Source organism: Syzygium oleosum, unplaced genomic scaffold (assembly GCF_021117445.2).
Source record: "Syzygium oleosum isolate NSW1041296 unplaced genomic scaffold, Sole_v2.1 Sole_v2.16, whole genome shotgun sequence".
NCBI classification, from domain to species: Eukaryota; Viridiplantae; Streptophyta; class Magnoliopsida; order Myrtales; family Myrtaceae; genus Syzygium; species Syzygium oleosum.
Window position 1 is genome coordinate 6385643 of NW_026607500.1, and position 23187 is coordinate 6408829.

Here is a 23187-nt window from a genome sequence, read left to right on the forward strand (position 1 = left end):
TGTCGAAGTCGGATATGTGTCGGACATGTCGGACACCGACACTCATCCGACACTCTTTTTTTTATTATTTATTTATTTGTGGATTTGAATCAAATTAATCATAAAAATGATAATTTATCATGTATATATAAAAAAACATGTCCCAACGTATCGAAATTCTCTATTTTTTTAAAAAGGATGTGTTGGCGTGTTGTGTCGTGTCGCGTGTCGGTGTCGGTTTTGCTTAGACTCACCCAAAAAGCCCGTTTGATGCAAAACTGGCGAAATGCCCTTTGACTAACATTCTTGATTTTGTACAGATCACAATATCTCCACTTACAAATTTTTTATTTCCGGATAGGCAATTTTGCTTCAATAATAGAGATGAATGCAGAACACGTGAAGTCTGGCCTACTGGCCCTTCCATGTAATTATGTTTTCCCTTCTGTCCAAAACGGCGTGGGACCGATAATCCCCGTGAAATCACGATACTAATACAAGCATGGCCATGAAAGAGTCGCTGCATTTGGCCATTTTCAAGAAAACCCTGAAGAAGCTAAACCAGGTCCATCTTTCTCCCCCGATCATTTTTCTAATCTTAGATCGCTCCCCGTGAAAGTTGCCATGGATAGTGAACTTCACAGGCTTCACATCTTCTTCCTGCCATTCATGGCTCATGGCCACATGATACCGACTATAGAGATGGCCAAACTTTTCGCAACCCGAGGCATCAAAGCCACCATAGTCACCACTCCTCTCAACCTCACCATTTACTCAAAGCACATGGAGAGAATCAAGCAGTCTGGTTTAGATATCAACATCCAAATTGTCAAGTTCCCTTCCATGGAGGCCGGGTTGCCTGAGGGCTGCGAGAACATAGATGCCATCATTTCCAGTTCCGGCTCGAATAGTAGAGAACTGGTGGGTAAGTTCTCTAAGGCCTTGAGCATGCTCCGAGAACCGCTTCTGCGGCTCTTGCAAGAACACAGACCCGATTGCCTCATAGCAGATATGTTCTTTCCATGGGCTACAGACGTTGCTACGGAGTGTGAGATTCCTAGAATAGTTGTTGAAGTTATAAGTTTATTATCAATGTGCGCGTCTGAAGCCATTAGTCGATATGAACCCCACAAGAAAGTTTCGTCTGACTCAGAAGCTTTTATTGTGCCTGACCTTCCTGGGGAGATAAAGCTGACAAGGCATCAATTAGCTGATAATCTTAAACAAGAAGGTGATTTTACCAAGTTGTTGAGAGAAGTACGTGCATCGCAGCTAAAGTGCTTCGGAAATGTTGTTAATAGCTGTTATCAACTCGAAAAAGATTATGCAGATTATTTCAGGAATGTCATGGGCATGAAGGCCTGGCTTGTCGGTCCACTGTCATTGTACAATAAGGACGTAAAAGATAAAACACATAGAGGAAAGGAAGCATCTATTGACGAGGATGAGTGCTTCAAATGGCTGGACTCCAAAGAACCTAATTCTGTCATTTATGTGTGTTTCGGTAGCGAGGCCCACTTTGATTCTCAGCAGCTTATGGAAATTGCATTAGGACTTGAAGCTTCTGAACAAAACTTCATATGGGTTGCCAGGAAAGGGAAGAAGGAAGAGCAAAATGGAGACAATGATTGGCTACCGCAAGGTTTTGAGGAGAGAATGGAAGGGAAGGGCCTGATCATAAGAGGATGGGCACCCCAAGTGCCAATACTTGATCACGTATCGGTTGGAGGATTCGTGACTCACTGCGGGTGGAACTCAATTCTGGAAGGAATATGTGCTGGGGTTCCTATGGTTACGCGACCCGTGACTCATGAACAATTCTTAACCGAAAAGTTGGTAACTCAAGTGCTTCAGGTTGGGATTGGTGCTGGGGTTAAACGGTGGGTTGATATCGGAGTTGCTGGAGATATCGTAAGTAGAGATGACATCTGCAAGGCGGTGAGGCAGATTATGGTGGGTGAAGAGGCCGAGGAAATGAGAAGAAGGACAAAAGTGCTCCAGGAAATGGCAAGAGCGGCTGTTGAAGAAGGTGGATCATCTTATACAGACTTGACTTCTTTAATTGAAGAACTGAGATTACATAGAGCTGCTGCTCGGGAACAGTAGTGCACAGCTATGTTCTGCAGTAACATCCGTTCCTTACATGTTTTATTATTGCCTATTATGCAATTTTTCAGATCTAGCTACTCATATGTGCTTGATTAGGAATGGCCGATGAAGATCTTATATTTTCGCGTTGACTTTATATTTATATTGATAACGACAAGTATCTCTTCTTCCGGGGATCATTTCTATGGCGAATTGAATACATGTGAACATGCTTCCTTCACAATCGGGGCTAGACAAAGTATATTTCAAGAGAAGCAGAGATGGAAAGGACGAGACAACTAAATTTTCATCTAAAAGATCATTCATGCATTCCAAGAAAATTAGGGATTGGATTAATTGATATTGGCAAAATTTGACCTTTAGCCAAAAACAACAAATTTTCCATAACCTTGCATTCGCTTTTCCCACCGCATTTCTTCTGCATTTAGAAATTAGAGACATGGTAGTTTGTTAATAACTAAATTTTCCTTCACATAGATCATTCATCCATTCTATAAAGATTATGGTTCAATTTCGCCGATAACAACAAGCTTTGACCCCTACCCAAAACATCCATCCTGCATAATTCTGCATCCGCATTTCTTACTGCAATCCTTTGCATTTAGCATCAAGAGTCATTTGCCGATGATGGCGGGTCGAGGAACTCGACTCTTAATGAAAACGTCAACGTTACATCATCTCACTCATATATCTCACTGCATTACATTGAGTTCAATCAGGGATTGGAAATATGGAGCAAACCTTAAATGATGTCGTTTTTGCATACATGGACTTCTTCGTTTAAGCTCTATGCCACGTAGGCTAGAGAAATGAAGAAAAAAAAAGTTCCTTTTTTAATTAGCCAAATTACACCAAGCTAACCGAGGATTTAATTGCACAAATTTGACTATTTTTAGTATTCTATTGCACTTTTTGTAGATTTTAAGACTTAATTGCATTTTTGTGACAAGTTTTAGGACTTCTGCCACATTTTTCTTAAGTTTAACTACTATTTTTAAGAGTACAATTTTGATAAAGGGTTGTAAATTATGTTTAGAGGCTAAGGAAATATGTGGTTGGCCTATGCGGTTTACCACTCTTTTTATTTTTTCGAAACTCGCATCCATGGTTACAAAAAGGAAAATCTTATGGCCTGTATTTCGAGAATGAATGAAATTTAGGGATAAAGATACCATAAGTGTCTTAACTTTCGTACGACGCTCACTTGAATGCCATAACTTTTTTTTTCGACCACTTAAGTGCATAGCTTCTAAAAAAAAATATTTACTTAAGTGTCATAACTTTCAACCAAAAATTTAGTACCAAAATTTTTTAAAAACGTCTACCCATGTGCCGGAAATTCGATGTGATATAGTATTATGGTAAACCTTTTAAAAAAATTATGGCACTCAAATGATTGATTGAAAAATTATATGGTACTCAAGTAATCGAAAAAAAAGGTTATGGCTCTCAAGCGAGTGTCGTGCATAAATTATGGCATTTAATTGATCAAAAAAATTATGGTACTCAAGTAAACGCCATATGAAAGTTATGGCATTATGTGTCCTTTCCCATGATATATAAGTTATTTTGAGGCATGCTATTTTATAAAATTAGATCAATTATTAGATGGATTTTTCGAGTTGGTTATTAGTTTGGTTATACATCATCGGAAATGGTAGTGGGGGTGAATTATAAAAGATCATATATTAGTATGTTGGATATGATATATGCATATTATGATCGACCTATGTATTGAGATACGATATACGTCCACAGATTGGTTATGCTCTGGGGCTTAATCAAAGCCAATGTGATTTCCGGAGTTCAACTACTAACTGATGTAGTTTCTGGCCCTGTCACCTAGGTGTATGACCGTAGTATTCTGACACAAGCAATTGATTTGATATCTATATATTGAGATGTTGAGATGACATATAATATTTAATATCGCGCTATGTAATTTAAACGGTATGTTTGAACTAGCGTGAATTTTAGTCGACAAATTAAGCATTGCTTTAAAAGAATTCAAAAAAAAATCAAAAGAAAAAAGAAGGGTTAGTTACTTTTTTTTTCTTACCCGATCTGCAACCACATGGTGTTGCTTAAGTCAAGATCAGTTTTATCTAGTTAGTTTTTGAGAGTCAAAGATACGTTCTCCACCCTTTCATCTCTGTTTTTCGGCTGCGAGGATTCGAAGTAACTCGCTCGTGTCTGAAGCTTCGTTGCCGATGCACTCTCCCATCGTGACGATTTTCGGACCATCCCCGCGTGCGAGCTCGACCGGCAACCCTAAACCGAGAACTCTTCCTCGACGAGGTAATGTTGAACCTCCCTGCCTTTGCCCCGCTTTGGTTGAACTAGAGGCCGAGGTTTGTTCTTCCTAGTTCTTGTCTACATCGGGTCTTAATGCGCTGGTGCTGTTGATTTCGAACGATTCCTGATGTCTTCTTCCGAGTATGGAAGTGAGTTCGAGCCCTGAATTGGTTAATATTTTCCTCAATCTGCCACCGCTCATCATGTGTTTGACGTAATGTCTCCGTGAGGTACTATGGGATGATGCCCCTTTTCTGAGATACCCATCACAAGCTTGATAAAATGTTTTTTAGAATTGATTGAAACTGTAGTATTCAAGTGTCGGGAGAATTGACTAACCTGTTCGATGCACTCCAAACACAATTTCCAGGATCACACGTTGAATCACTAGCAAACGATGAACGAATCTACTTCACGTTGGTCCGAATACAATCACAGGGAAAGTATTCTTGTTCCACAGCGTTAATGCCGATTGTCTTCTAAGAATAGATACGGAATCCTTATACGTCGAGAAAGAGAGTTCTGAATTTACTCTTGTGTCAATTGTTCATCTTCATCCTGAGGAAGTTATCGTAACTTCCATTAAGAAACTCTCCTCGCACCTCTTCAAAAGGTGTCTCTCAGACACACCTCTTATTAGAGCAAATGGTGTCCCTTGGACACACACATCATGGGTGGACCGACGAAATATAACATCTCCCACTCGCACATGATGGGCTTGATGATGCTCTATCAAGAACATAAGGCATTCAACATTCATCTACCTTAGAAACAATTCATGGCAAGAAAGCCGTGCGACCAGTGAGTACACCTGCACTTGGGAGCTCTAATTATGCACCTGTTAGGGACAACATAATGGCTACAACCCCAAAAATAAATAAACAATTGATGTCTCACAGTGCCCCAGACATATTTTGTTACATCAGTCCAAGTATACCTATCCCTTAAAGGCTATACTTGACTATTCTCAAGAACAGCATGTATTTACAATTATTTCCGAAGCCATCAAAGGCGAAATAATTGGTCGACCGGTAAACACATGTGATAGATGTAAAACAACAATAGTCTTCCTTCGCACTCATGTCCCTCTCCATTTCAAAACAACTGCTTTCCTAGACACGTCCCATAAAGCCATATCTATTCATAACCGCCGGTAACATGCTAAAGTAGCAACATTGATCTTCTACTTCGAGAACACAGTCAGAAGTAACATAGGGCACGAAGTGAGGTAAATTATAAATTACCTCAAGGACTCACACGATGAGTAAATTGGGATAATTGTACTCATCTCCCTTATTGGTCGAATAAAGCACATGTAGTATGAATTACATGCTATAGTGGATTTCTCTGTCTATAAGAGCGTATGTCATTTATTAATCATATCCACTATACGGATCTTAGCCTAAACATGGTCACGTGCTTCTCACGTACTCATGTTTAGCCCGAGTGCTATATCAGCTCGCTTTCCACAGCGCCTAATTTAGTACTCGCATCCGGCTACCTTCAGGCATACATGATTGTGGGACTATCATGTTCGGTCTTATCATATACGAATAACATACCTCATCTTGATTCCGATCAAGGCGACATTAAATCGTTTTATGTACTAAACTGCTCTTCCAGCATTTATAGTACATATCGTCTCATCTCAACATGCTTACTATAGCGCTTGAGGTGATTGCTCGTGTGAGTGAGCCAATCATTGCTCGGTGACATACCTTTCAACAATATATGTGTGTTTGTGCTAGTCTCATAACATTGTACTAATTGATAAAACATCAATTCGTTAAAAAAACAAGTACAATACATATACACACATAATCCAGTGATCCTCAATAATATTACATATCATAATCACATTCTACGTAATCCTAGAGACATCCTGTGGGTCAAGAACACGTCTCTTGGAATAGCCTTCGTAAATGGATCAGCAACCATCCTATTGGTTGAAATATATTGCAGGACTACTTCCTTCTGCGCTATTATATCTCTGATGAAGTTATTCTTTATGTCAATGTGCTTCGTCCTACCATGGTACTTGGGATCTTTCACATAGGCAATGGCTGCTTGACTATCGCAATATACTGTCACTGGTCTTGGGACATCAGTGACAATGGCTAAATTTTCCAAGAAACGTTTTAGCCATACTGCTTCTTGCACTGCAGCAGAACATGCAATAAATTCTGCCTCCATCGTAGATAAAGCTATGCATGTCTGTTTCTTGCTATTCCAAGAAATTGCCCCATCATTAAGCAAGAATGCATATCCAGATGTCGATTTACGCTCATCTAGGTCTCCTCCCCAATCAGCATCAGAGTATCCTAATAAGCGTAGATCACTCCCTTGATAGCAAAGTCGATAGTCCATAGTGCCTTTCAAGTATCTCAGGATCCTCTTAACTGCTTTCCAGTGTGCTGGACCAGGATTTGATTGATATCGGCTCACTAACCCCACAGCATGACATATGTCGGGTCGAGTACACATCATAGCATACATCAAACTTCCGACAGCACTAGCGTAAGGAACAGTTACCATTTCTTTCTTTTCTTCTGAAGTCTTAGGACACATTTTAGTACTCAGGCCTTCACCTTGCATGACAGGGGTATCAATGGGATTACAGTGCTGCATATTGAAGCGTTCAAGAATCTTCATTATATATGACTCTTGAGACATAGCAAGAAGTTTCTTTGATCGATCTCTTTCAATCTTAACTCCCAATATATATGCAGCTTCTCCCATGTCCTTCATTTCAAAATTAGAAGACAACCATTCTTTTATGGTTAGAACCAAACCCTTGTCATTCCCAGCCAACAGAATATCGTCCACATAAAGAGATAAAATCATAAATTCATCCTCGGACCGTTTGATATACACACAGTGATCCTCTTCGATCATCGTGAACCCAAAAGAAGTTATGGCTCGATGAAAAACGAAAATACCACTGTCTAGACGATTGCTTAAGGCCATAAATTGAGCGATGAAGTTTGCAAACTTTACGCTCTTGACCTTCAGCAATGAAACCTATCGGTTGCTTCATATAGATTTCTTCATCTAGTTCTCCATTGAGAAATGCTGTCTTTTTACATCCATTTGATGTAATTCTAGGTCCAAATGTGCAACAATGGCTAGGATAAGACGTATGGAGGCAAACCTTACAACTGGTGAAAAAAGTTTCCTCATAGTCTACACCCTCCTGTTGAGTATAGCCTTTTGCCACAAGGCGAGCCTTATACTTTTCAATGGATCCATCCGCCCTTCGCTTAATCTTGAAAATCCATTTGTTTCCAATAGCCTTGCGATTGGGTGGCAGATCAACCAAGTCCCAGACGTGGTTTGTCCTCATAGACTCCATTTCGTCTTCCAAAGCTTTTTTCCATTCTTCCTTGTCAGGGGATGAGAGAGCCTCTTGAATTGTCTTAGGCTCCGCATCGTCTTGTGGAGCAATCATAAAAGCTTCCCCTTCAATCTCAAAACGACGACGGGGAATACTTTTACGACTACTTTTACGCAACTGAACTTCTTGTGAATTCAGTTCGTCAGGCGATGCAACACTCCCACTAGGTCTTGTATGTTGAGGTAAATCTGTTTTTCTCTCAATAACATTAGTGGGTGTGTTATCGGGATCTTCCATCTCATGTATTTGGAAGTCCTTATCAATCTCACCTCTACTAGGAAAATCGTTCTCCAAGAACGTGACATCTCGTGACTCCATTTCAGTCACACTTCCATCAATTTGTTCACCTATGAACACGTACCCTTTGGAGTGTTCGGAGTATCTAATAAAGATACACTTCTTCCCTCTAGGGCCTAATTTGCCATATTTATGGGAAGAATCGTGAACATATGCTGCACATCCCCAAGGTCGTAGATTACTTAAGTCTGGTTTCCTACCAGTCCACAATTCATAAGGGGTGGAAGCAACTGACTTAGAGGACACACGATTAAGTATATATGCAGCAGTCAATAACGCATCTCCCCAATATGAGATAGGGAGATTTGCCTGCGCCATCATAGACCTAACCATTTCCAAAAGGGTTCTATTCCTTCTTTCTGCAATCCCATTTTGTTGCGGAGTACCAGGAATAGTCAATTGTCTTACAATTCCCTTTTCATCACAAAGAGCCTTGAATTGCTCAGATAGATACTCACGTCCGCGATCGGTTCTCAATGCCTTTATTGTGTTGTTCAACTGATTCTCTACCAAAGCTATAAACCGCCTAAAGCAATCCAACGCTTCGGACTTATGAGAGATCAGAAAAACATAACCGAAACGCGTGAAGTCATCTATAAAAGTGATGAAATATGAGGCTCCATGCCTCGCCCTCACATTTAAAGGACCACAAATGTCAGAATGTATAAGTTGCAATGGAAGTTCAGCTCTGGTTCCTTTACCAAATGGTTTTCTAGTTATTTTTCCCACTAGACAATGTTCACATACGGGTAGTTCAACATTAGCGAGTGACCCCAAAAGGCCTTCTCTAGCTAATCGTTTCATTCTATGTAACCCAATGCGACCCAGTCTAGCATGCCAAGTACTTGCATCAATCTCCACATTACTAGAAGATGCAATTAAAGAAAAACAACCATCAACATTAACTTTGTACACATCATAGTCAATGTCTAATATCATAAAACCATTCAATACATAACCAGAACCGTAATAAACTGTTCCAAACAAAATGTCAACACAATCACCATGAAAATTAAAAACATAACCTAAGCTAAGAAGAACAACTACAGAGACCAAGTTTCGCCGAATATTTGGAGCATAGAGGACATCATGTAGGAATAGGTTTCGACCACCACGAAAGGTTAATTTACATGTGCCGATACCCTTCACTTCAACTCTTGAGTTATTTTCAACATATATCCATCTTCTTCCAAGCTGTATCCGACGATACTCCACAAATGCTCCTCGATCTCTAGCTACGTGGTCTGTTGCTCCTGAGTCTACAGTCCACATTGGATGAGATTCAGCAAGCATTACAGTGCTAGAAACGAAAGCATTACTCAAAGTAATAGAATAATGTGGTACCTTTTTCGGCTCAGTGCATTCACGAGCGAAGTGGCCCAATTTGCCACAATTGTAGCACATCATCTTGGCCTTGTCCTTCTTCCCGCCACGCTTCTTGCGTTGGAAGGTCTTAGCTCTCTTGGGTGCTTGATCAGTCTCTTTCCTTTTGTTGTTGAATTTACGGTTCCTCTTGCGCTTAAAGCCCGAAGCTTTGCCCGAACCTGATTCAGCAACATAAGCATGGGTAGAGGATTTTGCAGCCTCTAGGCGCTCATCTTCTAATTCCAAATGATGCGCAATATCGTTAAAAGTGACGATATTCTCATTGTGCGTCATATTGATTTTCATATGTTCCCAGCTGTCAGGAAGAGACCTTATAACAGCCTGAACTTTCTGTTCATCAGTTAGGGAATGACCTGCCGACTTCAACTCACGTACCATGTTTGACATCTCCCGAAGATGCTGCCTCATTGTTAAATTTGGGCGCTTCCGGTATGTGTCAAACTTGATGGTGAGCCTCCTCAACTTAGTGGCAGACGTACCCCCAAACTTATCTTTCAATGCAACCCACATTGTTTGAGCTTTGTCATAACTTTCAAACTCACACATGAGATCATCTTGCATACAGCTCAACAACGTGATGCGAGCAATGCTATTTTTCTTTTTCCAAGCTTGAAAAGCTTCTTGATCTCTTTTGTGTTGAGCAGAAGTACCATGCTCAGGTTCATCCATGGTGTGGTTGAGGGTTTCCAAAACCTCTTGTTCCTCAAGGATATATTGAACTTTTCGGTGCCAAATATCATAATTGTCACCGTTCATCTTCTCACCCTTATTGAGGTCAGCTACAATGGTCTTGGATGCCGAAGCCATAATTATTGTCTATTACACATTGACATAATAAAAGCAGAATCAATACTAGCACATTTTCTACATAAACACACATATTTTAATTTGCAGCAAAGACAAACTAAATTAATGATAATTCAACAAAAGACACCAAAACGAAAGTTCACAATGTTCCCAATTAGCTTCGGCGTACGATTGTTCTACTATCATTAACTTGTTTAATTTGTGCAAATTTTAAGTTCTAGGTGAGAATCTCTTCTAATTCTACCAACCTACGAACTCCCACTAGACTAGATAATTCACAAAAAATATCTAATACAATGATCACATCGTTTCTAGTAATCATATAGCATGGCATGATGTAAATCAACAAATAGAACATTCATGCAACAAATATAATCAATAGCGGAATTCATGACGTAAGGATCTCCAGCCATTGTTTTAATATGCTCAAAATTAGGAAATTGCAAGCACATCAAACCATATAAACATGCCATCAATGAACCATTGCTCTACATAATATTTATGTGGTCATTTACATGTAAGCCATCTTCTGTATTTCCAAAACCATAGGGAAATACAAGTAAAAATGCAATAATACCCCAAAAATACACGTATTTAGGGTTCCATATGCATTTTCATACCTTTAAAAGCTTCAAACATATAAAATAAATATACCACAATGTAGATAATTTCAATACGAACACAACGGTACCAACCACAGCCCGATTAGACCTCGCACGCACCCACACGCGCCGCCTAACTGCGAGGCGTGTGTGGCGCACGCGCTTGCCCTATACGGGCTTCTGAGCCGGTCCGACCAGTCCAACCGGTTCGACCGTGACCGGTCCGACCGGCTCGACCGGTGACCGGTCATGGGTCGGGTCATCATCCGGGTCGGGTCTTCGGTAGGGTCGGGTCCTCGGGTCGGTTCGCTGGTCGGGTCAATCGCTTGTTGACGGAGGTCTATCGGTCGGCCGGCGAGATGACGTCAGCTTGTCGTTACCGACAGATTTGCTGACGACATCGATGACGTCAGCACGCTCCGTTTGGCCAACGCGCGCGTGCCATCCACGCGCTGGTTGTGCTAGCACCTTGGGCGCATGGCTTCCACGCGCCGTGGCTTCTGGCCGCGCGTGGCGGCGCGTCCGGTGGTTTCCGGCGGTGTTTGACCCACCGTTCTGCTCGTCTCGACGATTTCCTCAATTTTAGATAATAAAAAATTATTTTCTCGGTAAAAAAGTTTTCGAAAATCATCCGAACAAAACGGTCGCCCGTAACGTTCAAACCCGTTCTTCGTTTCAATTTATGTTCGTCGATTCATCTTGCAATTCCCGAGCAATGAACATGCAGGCAGTATGAAGTTCATCATCATGATCTCCATATCAAACAGCAAGCGTGAAAAAACAACGGGAAAACAAGGCTGAGATCATAACCGAGGCTTTGATACCAATGTAGGATTCGAGTGTCGGGAGAATTGACTAACCTATTCGATGCACTCCAAACACAATTTCCAGGATCACACGTTGAATCACTAGCAAACGATGAACGAATCTACTTCACGTTGGTCCGAATACAATCACAGGGAAAGTATTCTTGTTCCACAGCGTTAATGCCGATTGTCTTCTAAGAATAGATATGGAATCCTTATACGTCGAGAGAGAAAGTTTTGAATTTACTCGTGTCAATTGTTCATCTTCATCCTAAGGAAGTTATCGTAACTTCCATTAAGAAACTCTCATCGCACCTCTTTAAAAGGTGTCTCTCAGACACACCTCTTATTAGAGCAAATGGTGTCCCTTGGACACACACATCATGGGCGGACCGATGAAATATAACAGAAACACTAGCTCCGATTGTTCAATTTGAAAGCATACCGGTGATGCGCGTAAGATGTGGACTGAGTTAGTAGCTATTATACATGATTATGTATGTCTCTTGTACTTTTTTTTTATCACAAAAGAAATATTTCATTACCGACAAGATCTTGAGAAACACATACATGGAGAGTCTAAACAAAGAAGAGCCCATAGGGCTTGAGGAGGGGCAACAAGCCAATTTTGTGGAAGACGACCTAATCTTTGCAATTTCATAGCCCAATCAGCCACTAAGTTGGATTCCCTCGGATAGTGGGATAGATTAATGTGCAGGTGGGCCGAAATAAGCTCCAAACAATCTAAGAAAGCAGCCGCTCTTCCCAGTTAAACTGATCTGCAGACTTACTTATCAGGGCATTAATCAAATCTACACGGTCGGACTCCACACAGAAGCACACGGACTGGTCTTCGCTCGACGCTATGAATTGGAGAGCTTCATGGACATCTAGGGTTTCCACCTGTGCTGCTGACGATGCCTTCATTGATTTTGCGAAACTTGCGACGATGTTGCCCATATGATCTCTATAGATACCAGCGATAGCACCGTCAACGGATCCCTCGACGAAGGACTGATCCACATTGAATTTTAGTGATTTGTCTTCCGGTGGGATCCAAGATAGTGGAATGGTGAAAGATGACTCCTTTTCTATTTTTGACTTTTGGGTGTTCCTTTTCCTAAAGTTAGCTAGCAAAAACTTGGCTGATTCCACTGTTTCTTGGACATCTGGAGGTTTACCACGAAAAACAGAGTTATTGCAAGATTTCCAAATACTCCAGAGGATCGACCCCACCGATGAAAGCTGAGGTATGTCAATTCCTTTCTTTGTGAAATTCAATAACCGAGAGTCGAATCGTGAAATTTCCTACCTGTTAATCTGAATATTAAAGCTAAGGTGTGCCCAAACAAACTGTGTCCATGGACAAAGCAGAAAAATATATTCAACCGTTTCCTCCCCTTGCCAGCATAGAGAACAAAAAAGGTCAGGTATTATCTTTCTCTTCCAGAGATTTTCCTTCGAAGGAATAGCATTAGTGCATAGGGACCAAAGGAAAATTTTAACTTTTGAGTAAATCTGCGTGTCCCATATAGCTCGCCAAAGTGAATTAGGAATTTGGTAGGAAGATGATGCTTGTTCGCTACTCTGATTCTGTTCAATAACATCTCCGAGCATATTATAACCATTCTTAACTGTATAACAACCTAATTTAGTCCCTATCCACACTAACTTATCTTGAGCAATGATGGTTCTGACTTGAATTGTAAGAATCTCCTATACTAGCTGATCATCAAAAAGTTCTTGTAGCTTTTGGAGATTCCATTTTCCTTCTTCAACTGAAATCAATTCTGAAACCCTTACTGGATCGTTCTTATTTGCTGGTCCCCCTATTGGTCGTCTCGTACTTCCTATGCACGTCCCTAAGTGGGTGTTTTCTTTATCTTGGGTCCTACATTCCCACGGTTATTGATGGTGAGCGACGACTGAGAGACAATGGCCGATGGTCCTAACAAGGCAGTGGATGACAGGGGTGGTCAATGGCCGGAGGTGGTTGATGGTAGAAGTCCGATGGCGAAGGCGGTAGACCACGTCTAAAACTTAGCGTTTTGGTAGGTGGATCGTTGATTGGTTTAGTGTTCTAGGTACTATGAGAGGACAAGAGTGTATCAGTGCGGTGAAGAGGACGATGGTGGGATGGCTAAAGTGAACAAAGAGCACTTACAATTTGGTTTTGATTTAGGTAAAGTGAGTTTGGGCTAATTTTGCTTTTAAGGAATCTGGGCTTGATGAATTGGTTTTATTTTGATGGAGAGGGGTTGGGTTTAGCATGGTTTTTGCTAGCAGGGTCACGATTGGAGGTCCCGTGGATAGGTAAACAGCGAGGTAGAGTCACGATTGCTAATATGCTTGGAGGGAGCAGAAGATAGAAGCTAGAGTGAAGTTGATATACTTTGCTAATATCAAAGAATCTACGTCACTATCATACTTGAAGCGTCTTGCGAATAACAATTAACCGAGGAAGCTAGATTTATCAACTGAGTGGATATCAGCAGCGTACTGCTTGTATATAAGCAGTGTACTGTGTGGATATCAGCAACCTGCTGCGTAGGATATAGGCAGTGTTCTAAGTGGATATCAGCAGTGTATACGCTGAATATCAACAATGTATGGGAGAGCTTATTATAATCGGTGACTGTGGATATAAGCGGAACACTTATGCAACTCGACAACTTTGTCACGTGATCTTATTATTTTATCCCGAGATAAAATACCTTACATTTAGCAGCTAGTAATATGGTATGAATTCCTAATATGGAAGGAAATGATTGATTGATAATCATGCCAAAGGCAGAAGATATTCTGCAAGTGGAAGCCACTTTATTTTTGGAAGCCAAATATTTGATTGTATGGCCGACCAAATCTACGAGAACTCATATTGATTGCCTCCAATGGCTAAATTGATCCTATAATCAATTGTCCAATGGATAGATTGGAGATTGATCCTTGTGAAGATTTTCCGACGAGTAGTTTGGATGACGAGGAGTATATAAGAAGATCAAAGACGCCGGGAAGAGTACAAGATATGTTGAGTGCAAAATCCAAATTTAGAGAGTGCTTTATATTCTTACATCTTCTCTTTTGAGCATACTGATATTGTAATCTTTTAAGAGATGTTGGCAGTGTTTTAAATGCGTGCTTAAGTTAAGATAGCTTAAATATAAGTAGCACTTGCTTTGTGAAGAAGCGCTTGGGTATAAGTAGGCACATACAGTTGTAATCGCTCATTGATTGCTAGTGGAATCTAGCCAGTAGGCTGTTAGCATAGAAGAGTGGATGTAGGCTTACATTAAGCCAAGCCAATATAAAGCTCCGTTTGCAAGGTCTTCTATCTCTCTTCTCATATTATTATATATGGATAAGGACACCATAAGTGCCATAACTTTCGTACGGTGCTCACTTGCATACCCTAACTTTTTTTTCCAATCACTTGAGCACCTAACTTCTAGAAAAACGTTCACTTGAGTGCCATAATTTTCAATCGATCACAAGTGTCATGGTGAACATTTTAAAAAGTTATGGCACTTAAGTGATCAATTGAAGAGTTACATGACACTCAAGTGATTGGAATACGTCCAAAAAAAAGTGATCACAAAAAAGTTATAGCACTCAAGTGATAAAAAAAAAAGTTATGGTACTTAAAGTGAGTGTTGTACGAAAGTTGTGGCACTTGTGGTGTCCTTTTTCTCTAATTATCTTGCTTGATAGAATCATACTACACACCTTGATATTACCTAATCCTGTGTATATCACTCATTGCTCATATTCAGGATTACAATTATATCAATCTTGACACATTTTGAATTTTGTATTATTTTGTCAAGTTTCTTGAAATCACGTATTCATCTCCCTCTAGGTGATATTTCTAGCTATCATCAATTGGTATCAAAGCCTAGTGCTCATTATTTTGAAGTGTTATATAACTTCTAAGTTAACGTTATGTTAAGGCTAACATGCTTGGATGATGTATTTTCGAAGGACATAACAACACCAGATCTCCCTACTTCGATCAAAAGATTATGACATCTAAAAGAATAAAATGAAAGCTTTCATCAGATCTACATGCCCTCTAACGTGGGCAGTTGTTCAAAATGGTGTGCGAGTTGCAACACCAAGTAGACTCTCTACTTTTGTGTTGATATGATGGTTTTACTTTTGCAACTCTGTGTCCTTCTGCCTATTTTACTTAGGAGTGTGCAAAACGGACCGTTCAAATTGGGAACCGCTCGGATCGGACCGGACTGGCTGGTTTGGTCCGATTCTCAAGAGTGTCGATCTAGTTCTCGGGTTCCTAAAAATGGAAACGGTGTCCGGGTGGTCCAGTTCCTGATTCCAAAGGGAACCGGACTGACTACATATACCTTTTTTATTTTTTAATTTTTTCAACAGAGTTAGTAAAATGTGAACTAAACCGAAGTGAAGCACGTTTTTTGATTTGTCTTTTTAATTTAAGGATCATTGCATACATATCAATTAATTTAACACGAAAAGATGGCATTAAGTAGTGGGATAAAAAAAAGTGACCGGTTCTATTGGATCGGACCGGAACTGGACCGGACCGATGGTCCGGTCCTGTCCCTGGTTCCTAATTTTAGGAACTAATCCTCCCGGTCCGGTTCCTGATTCCACCTTGGAATCGGACCGGATCGGAAATCGATCACCCCTAATTTTACTTTTGTAAGCACATTCGACGGATGCCCTTTTTTCCTCTTTTTATCCAACGGTTCATCTTTGGATGCGGTACCAGTCTCGTAAAAGAGATAGGAGAATTTCCCATCGAAGATAATGAGATGAAGACCACTTACAAATCAGTGATGACCAATGGGAAAAGTAAAGCCTCGTGTCAAAAAGTTTAGGCCTTTAGGCCCAGAGTCGGTCTTTCATGAAGACTATGATGTCTAAAAATATAGCCACCACATTACCATTCCAATAAATGCGTTCCCCGTCGTTCCAGTTTCGAAATTTTGATAAGAGGAGAAATTTGCTAGAGTAATCATAAAGTAAAGAGTAAACTGAATGGTGAAACTCGCACATAAATGTGTTATTTATGTTACGTAATGTAATCTCGAGCTAGATTAATATATCTTTTGATATACATAGTCATGTAGCGAAGCCTCTGAAGATATGCTCATATTTTTCTAATAGCTTTCTTGTAATCATGGATATCCCCAATTGAAAATATCGATAGAATATTTACCTTGTTGCGTGGCACATGCCGTAATCTTGCGCGAGTTTTACCCGGTTTCACGACTCATCTCATGAATCTCAAGAAAGAAGATTCGGGTGGCTTCACCACTGTCTGGAAACAGTGGAAAGGCTCAAACCGTTCCTATTAGCAAAGAATCACTAATTAGTCTAGCCTGGCGGACCAAATGCTTCTTCTTGAAAATCAATATTCTCGTTACTTTCAATTATGATTGTGATTCGTTGTCCGAAAGAGCGAGGTCCCCCCAATAATGCATGTATGTAATGACAAAATTGTCATAATCGTAGATGATGCGGACAGCATGCCGGCGGAATGAACGTAAGGTGAAGATGATTAACTGGTGCGTGGCAAACTTCTAGGTGGCGCACCGGTTCGGGGAGTCGCGACAATCCTAAAATAACGGCAATAAAAATAACCATGGAGCAGTTGTCCTTGTGTCGATTGCTAACTGTTGATATCGATGATTTTGTCGATCAACTTCAAGGTGCTCATCGATAATTTCACGTCGTGTGTCATCAATGATTTCATTGGCGAGTTGTCGATGCTCTTTAAGTTATTGATAACTCTGTTTAGATGACCAGACTCTATTCTGATCGGCTAAGTCTATCACATGTCGATAATAACAAAAGGTTAATTGTTATATATGCGTGCCGGTTGTTCAAATCTCAGATTATTACAAGGGAGAGCATATGTATCAACTATGTAACGGGATGGGTATTAGTGTCAGGCCATGAAAAGCCTCGAAAAGCAAATAATGTAACCGACAACTGTGGATCGGACACACGAAGAAACAGTGAAATACAGAGCGAAAACACAAAGATCAAATGACGCGTTATACATTGTTACGGATTAACACATATTCTGAATAAGTCAATCAATTTGCATGTGACCTCCACAGTCCCTTATGCTATCAAGAATAAAATATGAAGGAACGTGAACATCAATACTTATCTCGTGACGACCAATTACTGATCAAGCACGCAGTTGAACAAAGCCCGACCATCTGAAACACGCCCACCGTAAAGCAAAGAGAAGGTACATATATAATAATGACCATAGGCACATAGTATTAGCACATAGTATCAAATGTTAAACAGCCATCGGCGGGACGATCATTGAGCAATCCCCTCCTTTTTTTTATGTTTTTTTTTCTTCTCTTTTTGCTCTTTAAACGTTCACGAGCCTCTATTTGTCCAATTGCCTTGTCTATTGACGTTTGGGCCTTTTCTAATTAGTAATTAGATTCTGCCAATTGCCATTCCACTTAGCTGTTTTGTAAGGAGCTCATTGACGCACGGATCAACGTAACAAATCCGAAGCTGTTCAGAGTCCCTAATTCCAGAAGATGACTAGGAGTTTTGTCTCGTGAATTGCAAACACTTCAGAAAGCTTTCGCATTTTTGGTTGCTGGTTACTATATGAATTGGTTGTGACAACTGAGTGGTCCTCCTACTTAGGGTGCGTATGGTAACGTTTCTATTTCTGAGAACAATTTCTTTTCAGAAATAGTTTTTTCTATTTCTATTTCCTGGAAGAGTTTCTGAGCAAAATAATGTGTTTGGTAACTGCACAAAATTTCTATTTCTAGAACAGAAATGTGTTTGGTAACTGCACAAAATTTCTATTCCTGGAATAGAAAAAGAATATAAATGCGTTTGGTAACTGCAGAAAATTTCTATTCCCAATTTTTTGCATTCAAATCTATATCTTTTATTTAACTATAAGTACAAGTTATAAGTGAAAAAAATCAATAAGCATGATTTATTGGTTTGTCTAATCCTTTTTAGGGGTTTAAAACCCCTTTTAATCCCTAAACTAAGGAATCTTCAAAAATACCACTTGGGCACCTCAAAAATTTAAATTTCACTCAAAGTGGGTGGCCATAGGTATTCTAAGCCATTATGTGAATTTTTTTTATATTTTTTTGGGGTAAAATTTATTAAAATTTTTTACTTTCCCTAAATCTGTTTCTTTTTATTTTTCCGAAAATTTTTTATGAAATTTTTTAAATTTTTTCAATTTCGGAATTTTGCAAATATTTAAGGGTTTTCTGAGTTTTTCTGATTTTTATGGATTTTCTGAGAATTTTTCTGATTTATATGAATTTTGGGAATTTTTTAATTTTCTAATTTTCTAATTTTTATGGGATTTTTCTGAAATTTTTCTAATTTTTATGAATTTTCGGAATTTTTAAATTTATTCTAAGCCATTATGTGAATTTTTTATTTTTGATTTTTTTTGGGGAAAATTTTATTAAAACTTTTTACTTTCCCGAAATTTGTCTCTTTTTATTTTCTTGAAAGCTTTTTATGAATTTTTTTTAATTTTTTCAATTTCGGAATTTTGCAAATTTTTATGGGTTTCTGAGTTTTTCTGATTTTTATGGATTTTCTGAGAATTTTTCTGATTTTTATGAATTTTTTGAATTTTTTTATTTTTTATAATTTAATTAATTTTTTATAATTTTTTTATTATTTCCGCCGAGAATGGACAGGACTGGTGCTTTGAGACGGTTTGCAGACGACGGAGGATGGAGGAGGAGCTGAGGTCGCGGCTTGAGGACCGGACCTTTCTATTTCTATTTCTATTTCTATTTCTAGGAACAAAGAAGTAGATTTTTTCTACTTCTTATTTCTGCTCCAAATCTATTTCTTGGCCACTTTTCTATTTTAGGAAATAGAAAAATAAAATGCGTTACCAAATGGATTTCTGTTCTTTTTTTGTTCCAGGGAACAGAAGAACAGAAAAATAGAGAAACAGAAGCGTTACCAAACGCGCCCTTAGTCACAAGCCGAATCGCATTCTTAGTTCATAAGATCAACCAAAACTGAGTAGACATTCCCATCTCAGTTTGTTGGCAAAATGATTGGAATATGTGTCGGTTCTCATTTCATGCATTGGAATACATTCGTGCGACTTTAAGATCAAGGGATGTGTTCATTTCCGTAATCTTTCAATTAGCATATCAAGAAAAAGTGACTAGAGATAGGCCGTAGTCATCGCCTAAGTACATAGAAGCCTGCAATAAAATGCTTCCCTTTGAACAATTAGATCATATCGGGATAAGCATTTGTAGCAAAACGTGGCTCAGATTATAATTTGCCCTTATCAGCTTAAATGCTGTCAGAAGCCAGCTTCCATAACTGATACAACCCAATAACCGAAGGATAACAGAAGAAACAAGCCCCAATAGCTGCTTCAAAGAAAATAATTACCGACTACAACTGTTTTAAAAGGAGATGTTACCGTCGAAGTTAAACATTAAGCATCCATAGCAGTCAGACACACATCAAAATTATTCAAATACAGTCGGATATCTGTTCACCATTTGGCGAGTCATTGTGGTTGTATTCTTCCAGCTTACGGTCACGATGCTTCTGTAAAGCCTCATTTATGTTCTTGAGAGCCTTATCATACGATACAAAACCCATGAACCAGAAATCATAACCATCCCTCGTAACAACCTGGATGTACTTTTCAGAAGGATCCAACATTTTTGAACCAGGAGTAACAAAGCTCAAGTTATCGAGCAGCATATCCACCTGGACAGTCAATCAGGATGAAAGCACTTTAAAAACTGATGGTTGGAGAGTGAAGCACAGTGGAGCTTGACAAACTTTTTCGAAGGTACGATTCACTACATTAAGATGCTTTACGTTTAGATGAAAAAACAAAATGGTGAAAAAAAACGATCCAAGGCTCAGTGAAGTAGTACGGTCGATGAGTAAAATGAAGGTCCTTTCCGGTGTAGCTTTTCCCAAATTTAAACGATAAAATCAGCGGGCTAGGTCAATCCTAGAGTAAATGCAGTTTTAGGAAGATTGGAAAAGGTTACCTTGTAGTACATCCACTCTTGCTTCCCTGAGGGAGCGTGTTGGCGAGGGTTATCACCACCGAAGACCAGTCTCTTGTTTGACAAATACAGCGTCCCAATGACGAGCCCTGAGGGCCTGGATAGATAGCAGGCATATGCCTTCAGGATTTCCTCTTGGGGCAGAATCTCAAATGTATGTTCAAATACCTTATCCCGTCCCCCCTCTTTGAGCATTTTTGTCCCCTGAGCAAGTCTAGCTATTGCTGCGTCTCTTATGCTAGGGCTAGTTCTAACTGTTTCAAAAACAAACGTTGCACAATTTCCAATTAGTTGACGTCAGGCAAGAATAGAGTGCGCTTTGTCTCTCATGAAGAAACTAACAAACGGACTACAAGCCAAAGCCAAGCTTATCCAGTACAAGACAAAGCCATTTTTTCTTGTTGGGGCAAGAGATGATCATTTATCTTGTTGGGAGTGTGCAACAAAAACTCGATACCTTCATCTAAAGAGATCGCCAAGAGAGAACCAAAGTCCGAGCTCGTCAATATATCATGTTAGACTCACTTTCACTCAAAAACTTAAGTCAAAGAGTTATGGGCCAATTTAGATATATTAACTACTCCACACAACACCAATTCTCACGTGTATCTCAACATATCTAGTACAACGTTCAGTCAACATATCTTGATTGTGGGACTTTTCTAACGTAACTCACACTTATATCTCAACATATCTAGTCCAACGTTCAGCCACACAAAGAGCTCAAGGGTCCTAATTGCCTTAGGAAATGATGGAAAACAGATCATGTCCTGCACAGAAGTGCCATGTTATGTATTTGGCAATATTGTTATAGATTGGAATTGACATAGATCGCCAAAAGAGTGAGCACCAACATTTTTCTTTCTTAAATTGAGCTGCTGAGCCAATCAGCTAATTCATAAGTTCAATTCCTACCGGATGCACACCAATGGGACCCTACAATAAGAATATTACAAAAATAGCACCACACATCAAAGTTGAAGCGCCTTTAGATAAATAATCACGGGACGTGATCCACTCAACTGCCAATTGGCGGATTGCATACACAGATTATGAAGCATGTATCTTCGATCCTAGTGGTAATTGCAAAAGAAGCCAATGACTGATCATTTGAACTGATTTCCAAAACCACAGGACTGCAATGTTATGAGAGGCCACCGTGCTGGACAAATGACGTCAATGAAGAACAAGGTGCCAAAATCCTTGGATTGGATATTTACATGGATAGTATTCATATATATTGCAGAAACAAATAAGAAATATATGAAAGAAGTCAATCAATTAAATACGTCTCCAGGAATAAATCCGGAATGTTTCTATCTGATTATACGGACACGTTTAGCGAGAAAAAAACGTAGAAGAAACTCACGGTGATGCCAGAAATTGCCCGCGAGCTCCTCTGCTTTCTGCTTAGCATCGTCGAACCTTTTCCCACACCGGTTCAACGTTGTGCACATATTGTTTACCGAATCTGCAACCACCAGCAAAGCATCAACATCATTCTTAAGCCTAACCATCAACCATAACAGAACTTCAAACGCAAAATATGCCTCGATAGACTCACTCCAGCCAGGAACCATTTGTAGGTACGGGTTGTCGCCCTCGCTTTTGTTGTGCTTGACCATATCAGAGACCGAGCGGCTCACAGCGGCATTCAAGTGGTTGGATTGAAAGCTCGCGGGACGAGCCTCATTGGCGATCCAAGTGGCTGTGTGCTGGTTCGTGGGATGCGCAGGCTGCTCCACCGGCATTCCCACTACGCACTTGTCGCACTGCGTTGCCGCCGACTTGCCTCCGCCACTCATCGCCTTCTTCTTCTGTCTTCGTCTTCTTCTCTCACGCAAGTGTGGATTGGTACTGCGGTTCGTAAAACTATCACACAAATAAAAAGACGGTGGAACTGGAAAAGAGGAGAGATCTGAATACCATAAAGAGCTAACGAGAAACGACAAACATTGACTGTGTTTGACTGTGTTTGGCTTGCACATGGATGCCCACGTGGGAGAAGCATATTCATAATTTATTGCTGAGTAAATCTAGAGGCTCGCTTCCGACACTGTTGAAAGAGCCTTAGCGAATGGACGCCAATCGAGCAGTTTTTACGCAATTATAAACATAGTCAAGTCAAAAAGTTTGGTTATGTTATTTATTTAAAAGCAGCTTAAACTAAAACTATTTATAGTGGGTTTTGCATTTTTTCTACAGGAGTTGGTTTTGCATATTTACATTTTTAAAAGAGGGGGACTCCATAATAAAACTGTTATCTCAGAGATGGATTGCATCTTGATGTTTCCAAATGATTCCTAACATTGGGGTACATTTTTTTATTAAATTGGTGATGACGGGACAGTTGGCTTCCTATCTTTTATGGGTCTCTAATTGACATCACAAGCGCCACAATAATATACGTGCACACTTCAAATATATTTAAGAGTTGGAGTTCTAATTAGTGC

At 39.8% G+C, this 23187-nt stretch overlaps 2 protein-coding genes and 1 long non-coding RNA gene across 8 annotated transcripts; 2 read left to right on the forward strand and 1 right to left on the reverse strand.

Annotated features, from left to right (window-relative positions):
* The first annotated feature begins 436 nt into the window (after positions 1–436).
* Positions 437–2219, forward strand: LOC115684408 (scopoletin glucosyltransferase-like). The gene has a single exon (XM_030609141.2). It carries the CDS (start codon positions 604–606, stop codon positions 2083–2085), a length of 1482 nt encoding a protein of 493 aa, XP_030465001.1. The 5' UTR covers positions 437–603; the 3' UTR covers positions 2086–2219.
* A 1997-nt stretch (positions 2220–4216) lies between these two features.
* On the forward strand, positions 4217–15021 carry LOC130140123 (uncharacterized). 6 transcript variants are annotated; one of them, XR_008818112.1, is made up of 3 exons: positions 4217–4386; positions 12474–12925; positions 13009–15021. It is a non-coding gene; the product is annotated as an uncharacterized LOC130140123 (long non-coding RNA). The 6 variants fall into 6 exon arrangements; XR_008818111.1 differs by lacking the exon at positions 4217–4386 and adding an exon at positions 12099–12393; XR_008818114.1 differs by lacking the exon at positions 4217–4386 and having other exon boundaries at positions 12103–12925; positions 13009–13105; positions 14607–15021.
* A 5028-nt stretch (positions 15022–20049) lies between these two features.
* Positions 20050–22627, reverse strand: LOC115684387 (GEM-like protein 1). Its single transcript, XM_030609120.2, has 4 exons — positions 22299–22627; positions 22104–22205; positions 20717–20988; positions 20050–20423 (listed from the first exon to the last, which is right to left on the reverse strand). The coding sequence occupies exons 1-4, from the start codon at positions 22537–22539 to the stop codon at positions 20181–20183; spliced, it is 858 nt and encodes a 285-aa protein (XP_030464980.2). The 5' UTR covers positions 22540–22627; the 3' UTR covers positions 20050–20180.
* Positions 22628–23187: the final 560 nt, after the last annotated feature.

Bases quoted from the DNA above. Each gene is read 5' to 3' on its own strand.
- LOC115684408 (XM_030609141.2), top strand. From the start codon at position 604: ATGGATAGTGAACTTCACAGGCTTCACATCTTCTTCCTGCCATTCATG.
- LOC115684387 (XM_030609120.2), bottom strand. From the start codon at position 22,539: ATGAGTGGCGGAGGCAAGTCGGCGGCAACGCAGTGCGACAAGTGCGTA. The intron at 22,206-22,298 runs GTGAGTCTATCG...TGGTGGTTGCAG, and splicing joins ACAAATGGTTCCTGGCTGGA to ATTCGGTAAACAATATGTGC. The intron at 20,424-20,716 runs GTAACCTTTTCC...TTGACTGTCCAG, and splicing joins AAGAGTGGATGTACTACAAG to GTGGATATGCTGCTCGATAA.